This window comes from Amblyomma americanum, chromosome 1 (assembly GCF_052857255.1).
Source record: "Amblyomma americanum isolate KBUSLIRL-KWMA chromosome 1, ASM5285725v1, whole genome shotgun sequence".
Lineage (NCBI taxonomy): Eukaryota > Metazoa > Arthropoda > Arachnida > Ixodida > Ixodidae > Amblyomma > Amblyomma americanum.
In genome coordinates, this window is record NC_135497.1 from 400,171,777 (window position 1) to 400,192,439 (window position 20,663).

A 20,663-nucleotide genomic window follows, 5' to 3' on the forward strand; every position below is an offset into this window, starting at 1 on the left:
TTTCGGGCAACCGCCTTCCCCTGGGCCAATGAAGACATGAACTTGCTGAAATAATTCACGACGCCCAGCAGCCTCTGTACCGCGAGCTTGTCAGCCGATGATGGAATTTGTGTCATGCATTTTATCAGTGATGGGTTCGGCTGGATCCCTTCCTTGTCGTTTACGTCACCCAGGAACGCAATTTTTTCGACACCAATAGAACACTTGTGCGGGTTAAATGTCAATCCGGAGCCTCTTGCTGCTCGCAATACCGACTGCAGTCGTATGTCATGCTCCTGCCTCGACGACCCCCTTGCTATAGCACGTCATCGACGTATATTCTGACGCCGGGAAGGCCCTCAAAAATTCATTTAGGGTTTTTTGAGATACCTTCGACAATGATGATAATTACAAACTGTAAGCACATAATTGTGTAGCTCCCGAAGTGCATTGCAAAGGCCAAATCAAAGCCATCTTCAGCGCCAACCTCGGCAGCCTTTCTGCAGCAGATAGCGAAATGGATCGATTGTTGGCACTTTCGGCATATTTTCCCGAATGCCAAAGAGCTTCGTGGCGTGTGCATACGTTCGTACTTTCGACACGCGTTACGTCCGGGAAACCCACTTTGTCTATACAAGTGTTCCTTGCGCATCGTATCAATCTGGCTTTCCTCCCGTGTGCTACTTTTCCTGCTCTGCTGCCACTTCAGCTTCTTCAGCAACCTGCTCAGTCTTCTGCAGCGTCAACGTGGTGTCACGCAGCATACTTTCCAGGACTTTCTGGTCGTATATTCAATCAATATTTTGGTCCCTGATCATTTCCTCCATCTGAGGGCCGAAGTTGCATGCTCATGCCTGGGTTCGTAAGTCTCGTAGGAAACGTTTCGTCTTGGTTTGGTTTTATAGGGTTTAATGTCCCAAAGCGACTCAGGTTATGAGGGACGCTGTAGGGAATGGCTCCGGAAATTTCCATTACCTTGGGTTCTTTAACGTGCACTGACATCTTGCAGTACATGGGTCTCTAGAATTTCGCCTTCGAAATTTGACCGCCGCGGCCGGCATCGAACCCGCGTCTTTTGGATCAGCAGCCGAGTGCAATAAACTTCGTAGAGAAGGTTCGAAAGAGTCACCAGAGTCCTGAACTCGTGTGCGGAAGACGGAGCGCTCTAGTACTGCCTTCTGCTGCGCCGCACAATATGCATCAAACATCTTAACGACCGTGGCGTAGTCACTCTTGCTGTCGTCTTTGCTGAAGCTCAACGTGTTAAAGATCTCAATAGCTTCCTCGCCTGCAACACTCAGCAGAAGTGCCGTTTTGCACGATCCCATTAGAGGCTTGTGTGTTGGTTCTGGTCCGGCGAGAAAAAATTAGGACGTTTGCTTAAACACTTGCCAGTTCTTGGCTATTTCCCCACCCGAGCTCAGCTGGAGCTGTCAATTGGCCGGTCTTGCAGTGAAATTATCAATTCTCCCGACAAGACGTCGACGCTCGCCCCACTTGTGACAACATTTATCGTTGGGTTCGGCCGACGAGGCATGACCAGAACCACCAAGCTTGGGGAGCAGAAGAACGACCGTTTATTGAAGAGCCTTCTAAGTTTTACATTGAAGTGGGAGGGGTATTTTTCTCTCGCCAACATGCTTCGCTTGTGATACGGATATCGGGCGCGTCTACCGCGCCGCAGATGCGAGGGCCGCGCCGCAATAGATGGGGTACAGGCTTGGCACGCAGCGGACCGAGTATACGTCTCCGACTACTTCTAAAAAATAAAAGGGCTCGTTCGCGTAGTTCAGCGAGATGCCAGTTAAGTGCACTAGCACATCTGTTTCCCTTCGGCTCCGGTGTTAAGATTCACTGTTCACGGATGGAAGTTGTTCAGATAGCGATAATGAGATAATGCTCATATATGCAGACTTCGTTATTCTCTACTTTACATTCATAGATCCTTGGGAGTCCCCATACCACTCCTGGCGCAATGGTGCAAAGGTTAAATGGTACGCCACTCCTCTGCATTGACTGGGGCTGCCATTTATGAAACTCGTGAGACCCAGGTTGCACTTCCCAAGCAACCTCTCCCGACTAGTCATTAATTGAACAGCCACCTTCCGTGGTGGGCAGTTTACCTGCAGCCCACCGGGCTGTGAACAACCTGTCTGGTGCATATATTTATGCACACACACACTTGGGCAAGTTCCCCACAACCCGGTGGCAGGTGCGCATGTTGCCACTAAGCAGGCTTCAGACGCGCAAACAGGCAACGGTGAAGTGCGGAGAATGGCCACTAAATGTGCTAGCAGACTAAAAATTCAGGGCGGGTTAGCTTGCGGCTAATCGCGAATTATCATGCACTATTCCAGCTAGCCCTCGTTTTGCATGTTTTATCTTGACTTCCTAAGGTTTTGCTTGATTAGAACTTGTCGAATACTTTGGTTAATACATGATCTAAGTTTGAGTGTAATTGCATCATTTTAGATTTGTACAGCAGTAGAGTTCGTCATTCTGTAGAGTCATAGAATCCTGGGAGTCCCCATACCGCTCCTGGCGCAGTGGTGCAGCAGTTTATCGAAGCGCCACTGCCCCGCGATGGCAGGTGTTGCCAATGGTGGGGCTTGTGAGATTCAAGCTGCTCTTCCCGAGGAACCTTTCGCGTCTAATCATTAATTGAACTGCTACATGCCACGGTGGGCAGCTTGCTCACAATTCGGTGGGCAGGTTGTGATGGCGCCACAAGGTCACGTGACCTAGGTGGCCCATCTGCCACGCAGGCGGTTGGTGCCCAGCAATCCCAGGTCGCGGTGGGACCACACCGGCAAACAGACAACGAATTTTCGGCGAAGTTGAAGCCCGTGTGCTGGCGAACTAAAAAAAAGCCCGCTGTAAAACTGGGGATATGCCAGTCTGTCCCACACTGACTTCATTTGCGGTTCAAAAGGAAAAGGTACTCCAGCCCCTTTTCCTATTGGCTTTTACTTTTGAACTTTTATAGACTGTATACGGCACATGAAAGGTGCTCCAAACGTATAACACTCTATCTCTGAAGCTGTTCGACAGCTGCCGCAGTCATGGGTTCGACCATGGCACCACTGGTCGCATTTCGATCCAGGAGAAATCCTAGAGGCCTGTGTACTGTGCGATATGAGCGCACATTAGAGAGCCCCAGGTGGTCGAATTTAAATGCAGTCCTCCACTACAGCTTCCCTCAATGTCTTATTTGCTTCTGGAGCTTAAATTTCATAAACGAAACAAAAGCAAACTGAGCCGTATGACCGAATCGCCCCTGTAATAAAGGGCAGTATTTATACTTCATATGAGGTTTTTCTCTTAAAATCCAGATGAAGGGAGCAAAATTAAGAAAGTGGCCGAATGAGCCCCAGTTTCATACACACTGAAGTAAAAGTTTGCTCGAAATATGCACCGTTAGCCTGCCTGTCCCCAAGATATATCCGCACCTCACGAAAATCTAACGAAGTAATAAAGGCAAAGAAGCGCAAAGGAAGCAGCAATCGCACCCACTCCTGCAGAAACCATCAGTGGAGGAAACCGTCACACTGCCGATGAAGCCGTGAGTGAAAAGCGAAAATGTTTGACACGTTGTTGCACGCTGCTTCATATAGAAAAAAATCAGCGTGTCATCTATCGGGTCACAAGGGAAACACGCGAGGACAACTACGGGACTGCGCTGCGCAGCAGGGCAGGCTTGCGCTTTGTGTGTGTGCGATTTCTGTTTTGTATGCGGCTTTATTTTGCCAGCGAGTAGAACGTATCTTTTTTTTTTGGAGATGTGGTCTAGCACTCAACGTGGTGTTATTGTAGGCCGAGTACACTACGCGTTCTTATTGGCCACGATAAAAGGGTGTTCGTGTGGACAGCGCTTAAAAACTAGCAGCTTCAACAGCTCCGCGGAAGCAGAAGCGCTGAGGAGAGACACTCTACTACCAGAGAACGAGACTGCCGTATGGAGGCACAAGTAATGGCCGGGCGCACAGCGAGACATTAAGGCATAGAATTTTTTGCTTCAGGATTTGAGCCAAGTGAAGCGGCGATGCGGCGGGGGAAAATATCAAGCTACCGTCATTTTACGCCGCAGCCTGTACTGGGAAGTTCATGCAGTATAGATTGATCGCGCGTGTGCTCTATGCCAGGTGCTCTTGTCGGGGGCCGTACCTTTACGGTGGCGTTTCATAAATTTCCCCTATGTCTGTTTTGCTTCTCCGCGCATACAATTGTAAACAAGTTAACTGCTGCGCTGGAATAGTCAATAAATTCTGCCCGCACCTTTCGTTGACTTTCACTGTGTCTTTAAGCTTAACGAAAGATTCAGACGAAGAGCGCAGTTTCGGGACCTTCGAATGTATGCTACCGCCGCCGGGAATCCAATCCGCAATCTTTACCTGCACCGCGGGGCGATCACAGCAGTTGTGCCTCTGTGGTGTGTTTGTAGCAGGCGTCCACACTATAATGTGTGCAATTCTGCCCAAGCTATATGGTTCTGGCGGTAACTAAAAAGGGCGCCGAATTTCTTCTTGGCTTTGCCTAACACTAAACAGCCGTGTAGTGTCGCTCATCTCCAGTGGGATGTTTTGTAAAGATTTAAAGCTACTTTAATTATTTTGTTTTTCTATGCAGAGCGTGTGAGGCGGAGTTAGTGGCCGCCCTTGCATCCCTGGAGGAGCACTCGAAGAGGCCTAGAGGATCCAGGGACACTTGGAATCTGTTCATTTCGACTTTTTTACTCTACAGAATTCGATAGATGAACCAAATGATTGTGAATTTTTTTTAAATAATTAAATGTTTCGTATGTGTCTATGGGTATTACAATTTTTCGTTAACCTTTTTCTACAAAGGAAGCAGTGACTTTTTGTGTGTTGTCATGCTGTGTGTAGCATCACACGTCACCGAAAGTTAACGCGTGGTCAGGCATGTCATTGCCCCGCCGTAAAAATCCTTGACAACTGTTTTTAAAAATTCGCACAGAAAGAAACCTACAAAAACCTCTTCACAAACTAAGTATATGCGAGGTACGTAGATGCGCTTAAGAACAGCTCAAAGCGATTAATGTAAAGATGTCACACTGGATCCATGAATTGTAACAAATATTCAAAGTCAGATTATTAGACAGAATATTTTCAAACTGCACCACTTGATACATGTGCGTTAACATCGAAAAAACCAAAAGACGGCATTTTGAAAAAAAAAGTCGTGTTTGCTGCAGCCAATTTTTTCCAATTTCCATAGCAGTTCACCAGCATGCATAGGTTAGAATTACATTTAAAAATGTGGGAGGCTTTTAACGTAGTTAAACCGAGTAGTTGGGCGAAAGCATGCGTTTAGTATGGTTGCTTTGTAGTGTCGTCGGCATGTCTGGCGAAAAAATTTGCGCAATAGTAGGGAAGGATGACTTAATGGGACGTGGGAAGTGCCGGCGACGAAGGCGGATTTGTCCTGGCTCGCTTCTGCTGTTTTTTGTTTTTCCTAGCGGTTCCGGTTTCTTCATCATTTTTGAGACCGTTCTACGAGGGGGGGGGGGGGGGGGGGTTGGTCAACGCTTAGATTAAAACGCAATTCATGTGAAGCGCAGGGTGCGTTTTGCAGATAAATGTCGTGTACCTCTCCAGGTGGCGGGTTGGCCGCTTGGTTTGCCAGCTTGTCACCCCTAAGCCTGCCGTTTGAGTCTCTGAAACAAAATGGAATTTATGCGAATCCTGTAGCTCTCGTCCCAATCGGTGAGGGTGCGATCAAAATGAAAACCCCCAAACTAATTTAACAGGAGGTAAGATATTTGACAGCCCGTTATCAGCAGATCTCAGAAGTGCGTCCATTTGGCCGTATAGGCATTGTCTGCAAGTCCTCAGAAGTGCAGCAGACTTGAATAGTACAAAATTTCCAGCTCACTGCCGGTGAAAGCAATCATTCCCGAGCATCTTGCACGTGTCAAGCGTATTTACTGTACGTGATGTCGACCAAGAATCCTCTCCGCAAGAAACTCTAGACGAATTTCAGGATGCGGGAGTTGGGCTGCTTTCAGTCTGTCCCTGCAATAGAGATTTAAACGGCTCGCGTGTTGCTACTGAGTGTGTAATAACTTTTGCTGGCTCTTACTGCCCTGATGAACTAAAAAATTGCCCGATTGTATGCCGTGTGGACTCTGGAACCCCGCCCACTTCAATGCACTAACTGCTGGCGGTTAGGGCATAGCGTCAAATGATGCAAGTCGGAGACCAGCTGCCGTTTCTGTGGAGAAGGTCATTCTGCTGATAACTGCTCCTCAGAGCAGTGTCATTGTTGCCCTTGCAGCAACAACCACTCAGCTCATGATGCCGATTGCGCAAAACGCAGTATATTATTGAAGAGAAGCGGTGCTGAAGAGCCGATGCTTACGCTCTTCTTAACAGGAAAAAGATTCATACGCCAGTCGTGTGCGCGCTTCTGTTGGGGACATTGAGTCCAGTTTGACTGCCTCAGTTGTGACCACATTAGAAAAAGCCCTTAATAAAGAAGCTGTACGAATGCTAAACACCTTTTCTGAGGCTTTTGCTGAGTTTGTTGCAATTCAATCTGTCACCATCGACATCCGTTCTGGCAGCAATGTCTGCACCTGTTTCACCTTGTGCAGCTAGTGCTGACCGCTCAGCAACATCTCATGATGCTTTGCAGGTCCCACCTAAAATCTTTGTTCATAGCAGTTCATGTCTCACCAACATCTGCACAGCAAATGTCGAAATGTTGTGCCCTACGCATAAGCGTCGTGCTTCTTGCCGTTCTCCTGAGATGAAAGCTAAAAAAGGAGGACCCAAACTTCTTCCCCAGGTTGATATCCTCGAAGAGGCGGTGTCTCTTCTCTTAAATTGGTTAATAATCAAGGCAGGTATGAAGGTGTTACGATGGAATTGCTGCTCCGTGCAGTCTTCTCTTCCAGATCTAGAACAACTTATTTACAAATAAAATCCTGATACTGTACGTTTACAAGAGACCTGATTAGCACGTTATAACTCGTTTTCAATGAGAAACTTTCGAGTTCTCAGGTCATATCGAAATGTTGGCAGAAGAGGTGGATTGGCAACCATGCTATCTAAATAATTATGACATCAGAAATCAATCTCTAAAAAATTCTCTCTGATTTAGCTTTTACGGATCAAAATTACATTTCCGAATCAAAATGAAAAACCCCCAGACTAATTTAACAGGAACTAAGATCTTTGACAGTCCGCACACCAGCAGATCTCTGAAGTGCGTCCATTTGGCTGTAGAGGCATTGTCTGCAAATACTCGGACATCGCGTGTGTAGCAGACTTGCTTCAGTACAAAACTTTCAGCTCACTGCCAGTGAAAGCATTCATTCCCAAACAGCTTGCATGTGTCAGCTTGGTGACTGGCGCAAGCAGTGTATTCATCGCAGGAGATTTTAATTCCCGCCATAGTGACTAGAGAAGTCGTACTGATTCCTGCGACCAGCTGGTCTGGACGTGGCTGTCTCAAAAAGCTGTACGCTGCTGCAAATACAGATAAATAACCTTTATGAGAGGGGCTGCTCGCTCAGTCATTGACTTCAAATTATGAGCAGGTAGGCTACAGGTGACTGATTGGTCGGCAAAGGATTCGGGACCTCTTTTAGGCTGCCTGATTATAACACCCATTATCTAAACCGGTCGGACTCTCGAAGGGGCGGAGTGTCATTGCTGATCACAAATGATGTAGAATGTCAGATCATTGATTCTTACACAGTGCTTTCACCAGACTATGAAATGCTGACCCTGTGCACGGCTAGACATGTATTTTCTGTGTGCTATCGACCACCGAATGGTGATTTGCTTGCGTTTCTGCAGTTCTATGATCAGTTCCTGGCTTATGTGGTTCAAAATCATAACTCTAAACCTCTAATACCTGGTGGAGATTTTAATGTCGACATGAGTGTGAACAGTCCATCATCAAATGCTTTCAATATGATCATATTATCGAATGGTTTTGCTAACTTAATTGACACACCAACCAGGATTACACTTGAAGGCCAGTCCACTCTGGATTTATTTATTACCAATTCCTTGGGGCCGAATGTTAAATCTGGAGTTTTGTCATGTTCCATCAGCGATCATTTGCCAGTATTCTTGTGTGTAGAATAAAGCAGGTAAATAAGAAAGAAATCCCCACCAATAATGTACCAACTAATAACAGACACAACACTGAATTCCTTTCGTGACGCCCTGTTGTCAGTGGAATGGGACACGATCGGTTATCTCACAAATGCCAGTGAAGCGCACGATAAGTTTATGGATATACTGACCCAACTATACCACAAGAGTTTCCCGTCAAGAACACGCAAAAAATGTAAAAGAACACGCAAACCATGGCTTACACTTGAATTACGGAGTGAAATGAAAACGAGGGACAAGCTATATCAACATTTCCTTCATACGCGATCAGCAGATGATCTTGTCCAATTTAAAAAACATCGTAATAAGCTAACAAAGAAGTTGCGAAATGCACAATCAGCATATTATTCATCTTTGTTGGATATTGAGTGCCGTCAAAACAGTTTGTTACGGTCGAGGTTGAACATCATCCTTAATCGTGGTCACTCGCATAATCCTTCATTGAAATTACAAGTTGACGGAAAAGAATTATCCGGTGCAGAACTAGCTGATGCTTTTAACGATTTTTTCACTAGTATCGCTTCTGCTCTCTCTTTATCCTCTCATGCTAGCAAATACGTTTCCACTTATATTAACAACACAGTGTACCTTCAACCCGTAACAGTGGATGAAATCATGTCCGTTATACAAGCCTTAAAGAACTCTAGCAGTTGTGACATCGATGGTCTTCAAGTACGCCCAATCAAACTTGTAATTTATATTATTGCTCCCATCCTCACCCACATTTTTAATGTGTTTAGAATCAGCAACTTTCCCAGCGAGAATGCAGTACGCAAAAGTTACTGTTCTGTACAAAAAAAGGTGATTGTAATGAGCTGGGAAATTACAGGCCGGTATCTATTTTACCGATGTTTTCAAAGCTGTTTGAAAAAGTCTTGTATTCGAGGATAGCAAATTTCATTGAAAAACATAATCTGTTAACACCACACCAGTTCGGTTTCCGTAAAAACCAATCAGTTGAATTAGCGTTGCTAGAGCAGAAAGAATATATATTAACGGCGCTTGAAAACAAAGCAATAGTTGTTGGCATTTTTGTGGACTTTTCTAAAGCCTTCGATTTAGTTAACCATAACATTTTGCTGGAAAAATTAAGTATGGAATACGAGGACAGGCACTAGCTCTTCAGAAATCCTACCTATCCAATAGAACTCAAGTTGTGAAAATAGGTGCCTTTACATCGAAAGCTAAAGCTGTTAGTTTGGAGTGCCGCAGGAAAGAATTTTAGGACCTTTACTTTTTAATCTCTATCTGAATGATATCGTCACTATTTACCCTAAAGCAAAATTTATTATTTATGCTGATGACACTAGTATTTTTTTTGCTGGGAATGATAATATTCTTCTTGTTGAACAATGTAACAGTGCAATGAAATCCTTAGAGGAATGGTCGAGAGTAAATGCAATGAAGGTAATGGAAAGCAAAACAAAAGCGATTATATTCAGGCCGAAAAACAAGCACATACCTCAGCATCAAGATATAATAATAAACTCACGATGCATCGCTTTAGTCAAGAATTTCAAATGTCTGGGTGTCACCTTTTCCGCAAATATGTCCTGGGATAATCACGTCAAGCATGTTATAAGCAAAATAAGTCAAATAACTGGTGTAATAGGTCGTTTAAGGTATATTCTTCCCACACGCATCAAACGTTTGCTTTATCATTCACTCTTTCACTCACACTTGAACTATTGTCAATTAGTATGGGGAAATACAACATCCACTGATATAGAACACATCCACCTGTTACAGAAAGAGTATCTCCGACACACATATAATGCTTCTTATACTGCTTCCACCTCAACTTTTTTTAGCAACTCTGGTGTAATTCCAGCTCACAATCTCTATAGATATCGCTTAAGCCATGTATATAAACAAGAAATCCACAGGAATATCAACAATATACGTAACCTATCCCAATTACAAGACAGAACTCCAAGTTACCTTACAAGACACTTCGAGGATTGGTCAGTACCAATGTCACGTTCAAGTTACAGGAAACAGTGCCTTAAGTACACAATACCAACGCTTTTGAATTATTATAATTCTGTCCGTTTTGACCTCTTCACGGCAACCTACAAGGACCTCCGGCAGATGTATTTGGTTTCTATGTAATGTTATCTAGCCTTGCTGCTGCTTTCGTTTGGATTTGTAGAAGTGTGTTCCGCTGTTGTTTTCTGTTCTTTTTGTTTTCTGTTGTTTTCGTTTACGAGTACTAAGTCTGTATCATATTAAATATGTATGTATATGTTTGCATATCAAGAATATGTTACGTGTTGCCGCCACTCTGCCAAAATAAAGGATTGTGGACCCGTCAAGCTGTCCAAGGACAGCTTTTTTTCTACAATCCCCCATCTGTATTTGATGGCAAATAAAGATTTCATTTGATTTCATAGTGATCACTTTTCTATAACTTTGACTATCCGGTTTTCTGCGCTTAAAATAGTTGTGTAACAAAAATATTTGTCGACCACAATATTTGTAAAAATTAAATGACCGCTTCAATTCCCTGTATCGTTAGCACAAGTCAGGGTGACAGAGCTCAGCACACGGTATCACTTTTACAAAATGCAGTAGACCACTCATTATTCACTATGTCCGCAGCAGCCTAAAATAAACAGCCGTCTCTTTGGTGGACAGAATATTGTTAGAAGGCCTACCTTCGCGCATAAAAGCAGCCTGGAAGAGGCTATCCGGCAATCAGAGTCAAGCTAGTTGGTTAAATTAAAAATTCTTCTCTACATATTTCACAGGAACAATTGCAAAACCAAAGGCGTTATATAGCCAAAATTTAAACACATATCTTTGAAATCTCTTTAATCGGAAGGCCCTGTATAGATTTATGAAACGTAACAAGAGTTATTCAGTCCCTCACCTCACTACTTCAATAGCGCTATCGCCACAAAAGACAGAGGAAACCCGGCAGCGTATTTCTCAGGCTTTGGCGTTACGTTTCTAGAGCAGAAAAACGTCCCTTTGTGCACAATATCACCCTCTTCGAATTATATCGAGGTTGACGCATCAGACCTCCTCTCAGTCCTGGCAATGTTGCATCCTGCATCTCCAGTGCAAGATGGTGTCACGGTTGTATGATTGAAAGTTTAGCCCAGGACTTTACAAGCGACCTCTTAGATATTGTCAATGCTTCCTAGGAAAATGCATGGATTCCAAGCATTTGGATGACAGCGAAAGTTATTTTATTGATGAAAGGTGCAGGGAAAAGATAGGTCGTGGATAATATTTGGCCAATTGCACGAACCTCGGATGTAGTCAAATTAATAAAATGAACTGTGCATAGTCGCTTCACAAAACATGTTCATGATGTTAACGGTCTCAGCTCAGCCCAGATAGGCTTTCATCGCCGTTGCTCTATGTGGTCCGCGCATGTGGATCTAGAGAGTAGATTCAGGCTCTCGGTACGCAGAAGGGAACTTTAAGCTTTGGTGACTCTTGATGTAGCAAAGGGGTACTATAGTGTAAAATATACTATTTTACTTAACACACTTGTCTGCTATACCCTTCAACCTACATTTATGCGTGGATATCTGAATTTCTGAAGGACAGGTACTTATTGCACAGAGAGAACCCTATGTTCTAATACATATAATCAGTCAAGAGGTGCGCCGCAAAGATCGTTGCTATCACCGCTGATTTTTAATATTTTGGTCAGTGACATCCCCATTCGTCCTGATATAAGCGTTTTGTTATGCAGATGACATAGTTTTTTTCTCGGCCAGGGATATCCATTCCCTGTACCTGGTTCTGAAGAGATATTCAGATGCTGTTAGAGCATATAGCTGCACTGTATTTTTCCCTCAATGTTAACAAATGCGGCATATTGGTATTTCCTCCAGACAGGCCTTTGCACATTTCATTAGTCCATCGCTCTCTCCAGATTCCACAAATGGAATCCGTAAAATATCTGGGTGTTACTCATCACCCAGCATTAGATTGGAGCCTTCATATAAAGAACAATGCGTTTAAGGGAGAACGCGCTCTAGGCCGGCTGACAAGAATTGCCAATAAAAAGTTTGGCATGCGCCGCGACATATTATTGTCTCTATACAAAGCCTATGTGAGACCTATACTTGAATTCAGTTACATTCTGTTCTCTGGTAGCGCGAATAGGTCTCTACTCTTAATCTTAGCGAAAAGGCGCACTCTACGTATCTTCTTTGGTCTTCCAAAATCGTTTTCAAACGCCCTACTCTTATATGAAAGCTGGTACCCTTATCTAAATTCCCACTTTCAAATACTCACGATGCGAAGTTTCCTCAGGTCGTCGGAGCCGGTGACTGATGTCAGTACTCCTATTTTTTGTGTCTCAGCTGGTCTTATTTTCTCATCATTGGCCACGGTGTCAAATACCACAAATTACATTAACGCAGAAGTTTGTAACAGAGATTGGTGTAGATATCAGTTCTTTGCAGGGGGTTGTGAGATGCCGGCAGCAGTGGAATTCCATTTTGACAATATATTTCCGTCTCATGAGAAACACACGCCCGCAAACATTTTAAACAATCTTCTTTCTGATCACATAGAGGAATACTCTCATCATAGTATGCTTTTTTACTGATGCCTCCGTGAGCTGCGAAAAAGCTGCAATTTGCATCTTTTCTCAGGATTTGCCATGGAGCTATTCTGTCCAGATCAAAGGGTATATTCCTGTATTCTTTGCGGAATTTTCGGCTCTTGGAATGGCCCTGCTCAAACGTTTATGCCATGTGTCACACGTTATCATCCTGGCTGATTGTTTGTCAGGTTTATTGTCCCTTGAAGCTTCACAAAACGTTTTTAAGCCGTTTATATCAATTTCTTGTCCCGTGCAGTTTGAACGAGGTTCGTTTTGTCTGGGTTCCTGGCCATGCAGGTATTCATTCAAACGAGATGGCTATTTGCATAGCAAGGTCGGCTCTTGACGGGTCAGTGACACATCCCATCCCAAATTTTAGTCTTCTGGCGATTGCCGGGTTTCAGCGGTTCCAACACGTATCAGCCTAGTTACGCCTTCCCTTACTAAATACCACAGATTATCAGCACATAGCGTATAATTGGAACGTCAATTCGTGTAAATTGAGGCTGTGTTAGGTATCAATGACGCGGTTGCGGTGTAGGATTCCCTAGTTTGAATTCCCAGTGTTATTATATTTCGATGCGAGCGCCAAAAGATCCGCATTGGGTTCAATTTGTGAGATTCTCCATAATTACATACTTGGAACTACTAAGTAGATTTGCTAACCCTTTTAAAATTCTTCTACCTCTTCTTTATTCACCAAAATGCTGTTTGTTATTTTACTTTAAATATTCGTCTGTTTTTTTATATACTTCACAGAATTCATGCTTGGTGTTAACATTTTGTCTTAATCTCCTATGGAAATTTCCTTGTTTATGCCACTACACCTTGGCCAATGCCCCCATGTGGGTATGTGCCATTCCTTAAGAGGACGAAGAAGTAGAAGAAGAAGCAGCGAAGCGAAGCGGACGTGCTGACGTGTTCTTGCTGGCCGCTGCTGTTTTCCGCATCTTCTGGTGGTTCCGGCTTGTTCATCCTTGGTGAACCCGTACTACGTTGGGGGGTTTTGGCCAAGGCGTAGTTTAAGACGCAGTTCATGTGAACCTGAGAGCGCGTTTTGCTGAGATGTCGTTGACCTCCCCAGGTGGAGCGTCGGCAGCTTGGTTTGCCAGCTTGCCAGCCCAAAGCCTGCCACTTGAGTCCTTCCACAAAAATGGCATTGATGCTATTCTCGTGGCTATAGTCCCCATCGATGAGGGTGCGATAAAAGTGAAAATCCCAAACTAATTCAACAGGAGCTAAGATCATTGACAGCCCATTCATTATATTCAGATCTCTGAAGTGCGTCCATTTGGCCGTCGAGGAATTGTGTGCAAGTCCTCGGACATCGCTTGTGTTGCAGACTTGCTTAAGTGCACAATTTTCAGCTCGCTGCCGGTGAAAGCATTCATTCCCGAACAGCTTGCATGTGTCAAGGGTATCGTAAGAAGTGTCGACCCAGCATCGTCCCCGCAAGAAATTCCACAGGAATTTCAGGATGCAGGCGTTGGGGTCCTTTCAGTCTACCGCTGCAGTATAGAGGTAAACGGCTCGCGCGTTGCTAGAGTCTGTAATAACAACTTTTGCTGGCTCTTCCTGCCCTGCTGATCTAAAAATCTGGCCGATTGTATACCGTGTGGACCCTCTAGAACCCTGCCCTCTTCAATGCACCAACTGTTGGCGGTTCGGGCATAGCGGCAAAGCATGCAAGTCGGAGACCCGCTGCCGTTTATGTGGACAAGGTCATTCTGCTGATAACTGCACCTCAGAGCAGCCTGATTGTTGCCTCTGCAGCAACATTCACTCAGCTGATGATGCCAACTGCGCAAAACGTAGTGAAGAGCGTAGCTTATTGGACATTATCAAAGAGAAATGGTGCTCAAGAGCCGATGCTTACGCTGTTCTTAACAGGAAAGAAGATTCATATGCTAGTTGTGTGCGCGCTTCTGTTGGGGACATTGTGTCCAACATGACTACCTCAATTGTGACCACAGTAGAAAAAGCTCTTAATAATGTGGTTGAGCGAATGCTAAACACTTTCTCTGAGGCGTTGGCTCAGTTTGTTGCAGTTCAGTCTGCGTCACCATCAACACCCGTCCTGGCAGCAACGTCTGCATCTGTTTCAGCTTCTGCAGCTAGTGCTAGCCGCTCTACATCACCTTCTGATGCTCCCCAGGTCCAACCTCACAACTCGTTTCGTAGCAGTGAATGTCGCAGTGACATCTGCACAACAGATGTCGAAATGTCGTGCCCTACGCAGAAGCGCCGTGCTTCCTCATCACCATATAATTCTAGTTCTCCACAGATGAAAGCTAAAAAGGAACCACCCAAACTTCATCCCCATGTTGATATCCTTAAAGAGGCGGTTTCGGCCTCTTCAATTGGTCAATAATCATGGCAGGTCTCAAAGTGTTACAATGGAATTACCGTTCCGTCTTGTCTTCTCTTCCAGATCTAGACATACTTATTCACAAGCATAAGCCTGATATTGTACTTTTACAAAAAACGTGGTTATCACCGTATAAATCATTTTCAATGAGAAACTTTCGAGTTTTCAGGTCAGATCGAAATGTTGGCAGGGGAGGTGGACTGGTAACCATGCTATCTAAAAATTTATGTAATCAGGCATCTAACTATAAGAAAATTCTCCCTGACTGTGAGCTTTTAGCGATCAAAATTTCATTTCCGCATTGTGTTGATATTACAATTGCTAATGTCTATTTTCCTTTAGGTGTACACAGGACAGACTGTTTAGACAGCTTGGTGACTGGCACAAACAGTGCAGTCATCGCAGGAGATTTTAATTCTCACCATAGTGACTGGGGATGTCGCACTGATTCCTGCGGCCAGCTTCTCTGGTCGTGGCTGTCTGCAAATGCTGTACGCTGCTGCAATTCTAGAGAAATAACCTTTATGCGAGGGGTTGCTCGCTCAGCCATTGACTTAACATTATCAGCAGGTAGGCTAGATGTGACTGATTGGTCGACAGAGGATTCGGGTACGTCTTGTGATCACTTTCCTATAACTTTCACTTTCCGGTTATCTCCTCTTAAAACTAGTTGTTTAACCCATAAATTTGTCAACCACAAAATTTATAAAAATCTGATGTTCGCCTCACTTGCTTCTATAGTTATTACAAGCCGGAATGACAAAGCTCAGCAGACGGTTTCATTTTTGCAAAATGCAATAGACCACTCAATATTCGCTGTGCCCGCAGCAGCCTCTAATAAACAGCCGTCTCCTTGGTGGACAGAAGAATGTGAGAAGGCCTATCGTCGCAGAAAATCGGCCTGGAAGAGGCTGTCCTGCAACCAGAGTCCGGTTTAATTGGTTAAGTTACAAATTCTTCTCTGCAACTTTCAAAAGAACACTTGCAAAAGCCTAGGATGAGTACAACCAAAATTTAAACACATATCTTTCAAATCCTCGTCATCGGAAAGCCCTGTATAGATTCATGGAACGTAACAAGAGTTCTGCCGTCCCTCTTCTCACTAGTTCAACGGTGTTATTACCACAAAAGACTCAGGAGAGCCTGGAGTGTATTGCTCAGGGATTGGCGTTACGCTTCCAGATGCAGAGAAACGTCCCTTTGTGCACAATTTCACCCTATTCGGATTATACCGAGGTTGACGCATCAGAGCTCCTCTCAGTCCCGGCAATGTTGCATCCTGCAGCTCCTGGACCAGATGGTGTCACTGTTGGTATGATTAAAATTTTAGCCGAGGAGTTTACAAGCGCCCTCTTAGATATGGTCAATGCTTCTCTGGAAAATGCATGGATTCCAAGCATTTGGAAGACGGCGAAGTTTATTTTATTAATGAAAGATGTAGGAAAAGGATACGTCTTAGATAATATTCGGCCAATTGCGCTGACTTCAAATTTAGTCAAATTAATGGAAAGAATAGTGCACAGCCACCTCACAAAACATGCTCATGACATCAACGGTCTCAGCTCAGCCCCGATTGGCTTTCGTCGTGGATGCTCTATATGGTCTGCGCGTGTGGATCTAGAGAGCAGAATCTGGCTCTCGCTACGCAGAAGAGAAGTTTCAGCTTTGGTCACTCTTGATGTAGCAAAGGCCTATGACAGTGTAGAGCATACTATTTTACTTAACAGACTTGCTCAGTTACATCCTCCAACCTACATTTATGCGTGGATATCTGAATTTCTGAAGGACAGATTCTTTTACTGCGCCGAGGGAGCCCTATGTTCAGATACATATTATCAATCATGAGGTGTGCCGCAAGGATCGGTGCTATCCCCTCTGCTTTTTAATATTTTGGTCAGTGGCATCCCTATTCGTCCTGATGTAACAGTTTTTATGTATGCAGATGACATAGCTTTTTTCGCCTCGGCCAAGCATATCCACTCCCTTTACCACATTCTACAGGGATATTTGGATGCTCTTGGAGTATTGTTGCAGGGTATTAATTTATCCCTGAATGTAGACAAATACGGAGTTTTGGTATTTCCTCCAGACAGGCCTTTGCACATTTTATTAGTCCATCGCTCTATCCAGATTCCACAAGCGGAATCCGTAAAATACCTGGGTGTTACTCATCACCCAGCATTAGATTGGAGCCTTCATATAAAGAACAATGCGTTTCAAGGAGAACGCGCTCTATGCCGGCTGACAAGAATCGCCAATAAAAAGTTTGGGATGCGTCGCGACACGTTATTGTTACAATACAAAGCCTACGTAAGACCTATACTTGAATTTGGTTGCATTCTGTTCTCTGGTAGCGCAAGCTACAAGACTCAACCCTTAATCTTACTGGAAAGGCGCGCTCTCCGCCTCTGCCTTGGTCTCCCAAAATCAGTTTCAAACGCCCTGCTTTATCTGGAAGCCCGTATCCCTGATCTAACTTCCCGTTTTCAAATACTCACGGTGCGAAGTTTCCTCAGGTCGATGGACCCAGTGATCGATGTCAGTACTCCTATTTTTGTGTCTCAGCCGGCCTTATTCTTTTCTCATCATTGGCCACGGTATCAAATGCCACAAATTATGTTAACCCAGAACCTTTTAACACCTATTGGTGTTGATCTCAGTTCTTTGCAGTGGGTTGATGACACGCCGGCAGCAGTGGAATTCCATTTCGACCACATCTTCCCATCTCATGCGAAACACATGCCCACAAACATTTTAAACGGTATTCTCTCGGATCACATAGACGAATACCCCATCATACGGTGCTTGCTACCGATGCCTCCGTCAACTGCCAAAAGCTGCAGCTGGCATCTTTTCGCAGGATTTGGCATGGAGCTATTCTGTCCGCATCCCAGATTATATTCCTATATTCTTTGCGGAATTTTTGGCCCTTGTAATGGCCCTTCACAAAATTCCATGCCATGTGTCTCATGTTATTATTCTCGCTGATTGTCAGTGTTAGTCTTCCTTGACACTTCACAAGAAGATTTTTTGCGCCGTATCCTGCGATTTTTTGTCCCATGCACTTTGAAGGTGGTCCGTTTTGTTTGGGTCCCTGGCCATGCAGGTATTCATTCAAATGAGGTGGCTGATTACTTAGCAAGGTCGGCTCTTGACGGGTCAGTGACACATCCCGTCCCGAATTTCAGCCTGCTGGCAATTTCCAGGTTTCAGCGGTTCCTACATATATCAGCCAGGTTACGAGATCCCTTACTAAATACCACTGACTATCAGCACTTAGCATATAATTGGAACGTCTGTTCGTGTAAATCCAGGCTGTGTGAGGTAACAATGACGCGGTTGCGGTGCAGAATTCCAAGTTTGAATTTATATCTCAGCAGGTGTGGGTTGACACCGACGAACCCATGTGACGCATGTGGGAAAGTTTTGGACCATTTTCTCCTCTACTGCCCAAAGTTCGCACTTCAGAGAAAAAATTACCTGGAGGTCCCTCTCTCCAGGTTAGGGCTCCCTTTATCTTTGCCAGTATGATTATCGTTTGGTGCGAACGCCAAGGGATTTGCATTGGGTTCTATTTGTGGGTTTCTCCACGATTTCATAATTGCAACTGGTAGGTGTATGTGCTAATTCTTTTAAAGCTCTACGAGCTCTTCTTTTTACCAAAATGCTGTCTGTTATTTAACTGTCAATATTGTTGTGTTGTTATTATTCATAAGGCCCTGATACAGTTGTTAATTTGTGATGTCAAAGTAACTTTGTGTGTATGCTGCACAGCCACCACATACCAGAAATCAAGATCAGGTCTGTGACAGCTTTTGACATTGGAGAGGTGAGAACACTTTTGGTTTCTTGGTGCGCTACAGAAAAGTGGAAGAGATTGTATTGGAAAAATGCGTGAAGATGTGTGAGAGTCCTGATTAGAGTTACCAGAGCGTGTGTGAGCACTTGGTAGTTTTTGAAGTGGGACATTGCTGTTAAAATTAGAAACATTTTTAGTAAGGGTGCGTGCATATTTGAAATTTTGAATATGAATCAAATATGTTTGTTATTTGGCTGTTATTCGATTTGAGGAATGGGTGTTGAAAATTTCTGAGTATTTGCCAGTGACCGAATACTGTCGACTAGCGTAAATCCAACCATTGCAAAATTTGCATTCATGGGCAAGTTATCCGAAGATGGAGTCAGGAAGACAATGCAAAGATGGATGTTCTCTTCCCTTTCTTCTGCATCATTTATCGCATGGACCAGCCACGTTGAGACGCTGCTAGGCTTGGACCTCATGCAAACTTCCGCAAGTGGACTTTTCCACACACCACACTTGGTGTAAGGAAGGCAGCTGGTCACCTGCTTTAAACAATTGCAGTGCGAAAGCCGATGCTTTTTTTGTTTGATCCGTCCGTAAAGGGTTTCATACTTAACGCTCACACCCATGACACTTATCCTGTTGCCTTCACAACTCTTCTAGCATAAGCTCTGCTGCCATTTTGTTTTGGTCAACTATGATGTGCAGGCAAGCCCACTTGCTGAATTCGCATGGGGCTGCTGAAGGGGGGCCGAGTCGAGGTGACACCAGCAAGGAATGTGATCATTTAAAGATGCCGCCTATTGCATGGTGCACTGTAGCTCATGCACATCTGACGTGTGCAAACGGAAGGCATGACGATGTTAGGAAGGCTCCTGTTACTAGGTGAAAAAAAAAAGCCTGACAGCGTAGTTTCGCTTCTTGAGCCACCATTGCCGGCTGGTGGTCATGCCGCACGTTCACCAGCTGTTCAAACCTATTTGTGCGCCGCTTTCTGACATCGACTGACATTTCGCTTATCATTTCTTTTTCTTTTGGAAGCAGTTTTTGTTGTTCAGACACCAATGTGCATTCCCCTCATTTACGTCTGCATTGTTCTTCCACCATGCCAGAACTGTGCGCTTGTCGTGGGCTAGCTTGTTAGCTGTTTGCGTAATGGAGCCTCCTCAAAAGGCTTCACCGTATGTTCGCATTTACAGCAGTTTTTTCTTTTCCTTGGAGGAGGGTGGATTGGACTATTCGTCTGGTTTCTTGAAGTCTATATTTTTACTACAAATCGTGGTGTTTTAATTGCTAGTCATGTACAAATGATGGATTTCATACCATCACACATTCTGCATGACCACACTGCAGGTTGCATACTGTTTTGCTGTCTAATTAGGCAGTTTTATTTAATTACGGCATCAAAGCCTGTTTTGAAAAAAAATAAGGATGTCTGCTCATTGATCTTTTTCTGAAACTGGTTTTTGTGTTGAACACTTATTTAATATTTGATTCAATTTTGGAAAGCATTTTATCTTTATATCTTTATTTGATTTGTATAAAAAAATTCTTGCACTTTCTCTCGCATTTCAGTGTGGATTATGTGCCTGCACGTTTAAAAATAAGGAAATTTATTCTTGAAGACTTTACGAATCGTTTAGTGTTTTATAGTAAGACTATATTTGTTGAATGCAAAGCTTTACCTAAGAGGGGACAATGTCTTGGCTATATTTAATGGTATACAGTGCAGCTGTATTAAGGAAACTGAAAAGTTACTGCATGCAGTGGCTGTAATAATTGCCGTTTAAATAAAAT

General features: G+C 44.1%; 2 protein-coding genes across 2 annotated transcripts in view; both read left to right on the forward strand.

Moving 5' to 3' along the window:
• The window catches only part of LOC144123726 (uncharacterized), a 45,953-nt gene extending 41,178 nt beyond the window's left edge, over positions 1–4,775 (forward strand). The window contains exon 7 of the mRNA XM_077656503.1: positions 4,606–4,775. Coding sequence (XP_077512629.1) covers positions 4,606–4,625 — 20 coding nt within the window. The 3' untranslated portion in view covers positions 4,626–4,775. The remainder of the gene's footprint in view (positions 1–4,605) is intronic.
• Positions 4,776–18,796: 14,021 nt separating this feature from the next.
• Positions 18,797–20,663, forward strand: part of LOC144115745 (dynactin subunit 4-like) — a 33,093-nt gene continuing 31,226 nt past the window's right edge. Inside the window, exon 1 of the mRNA XM_077650234.1 lies at positions 18,797–18,893. Within this exon, the coding sequence (XP_077506360.1) occupies positions 18,828–18,893 (66 nt within the window). The 5' untranslated portion in view covers positions 18,797–18,827. The remainder of the gene's footprint in view (positions 18,894–20,663) is intronic.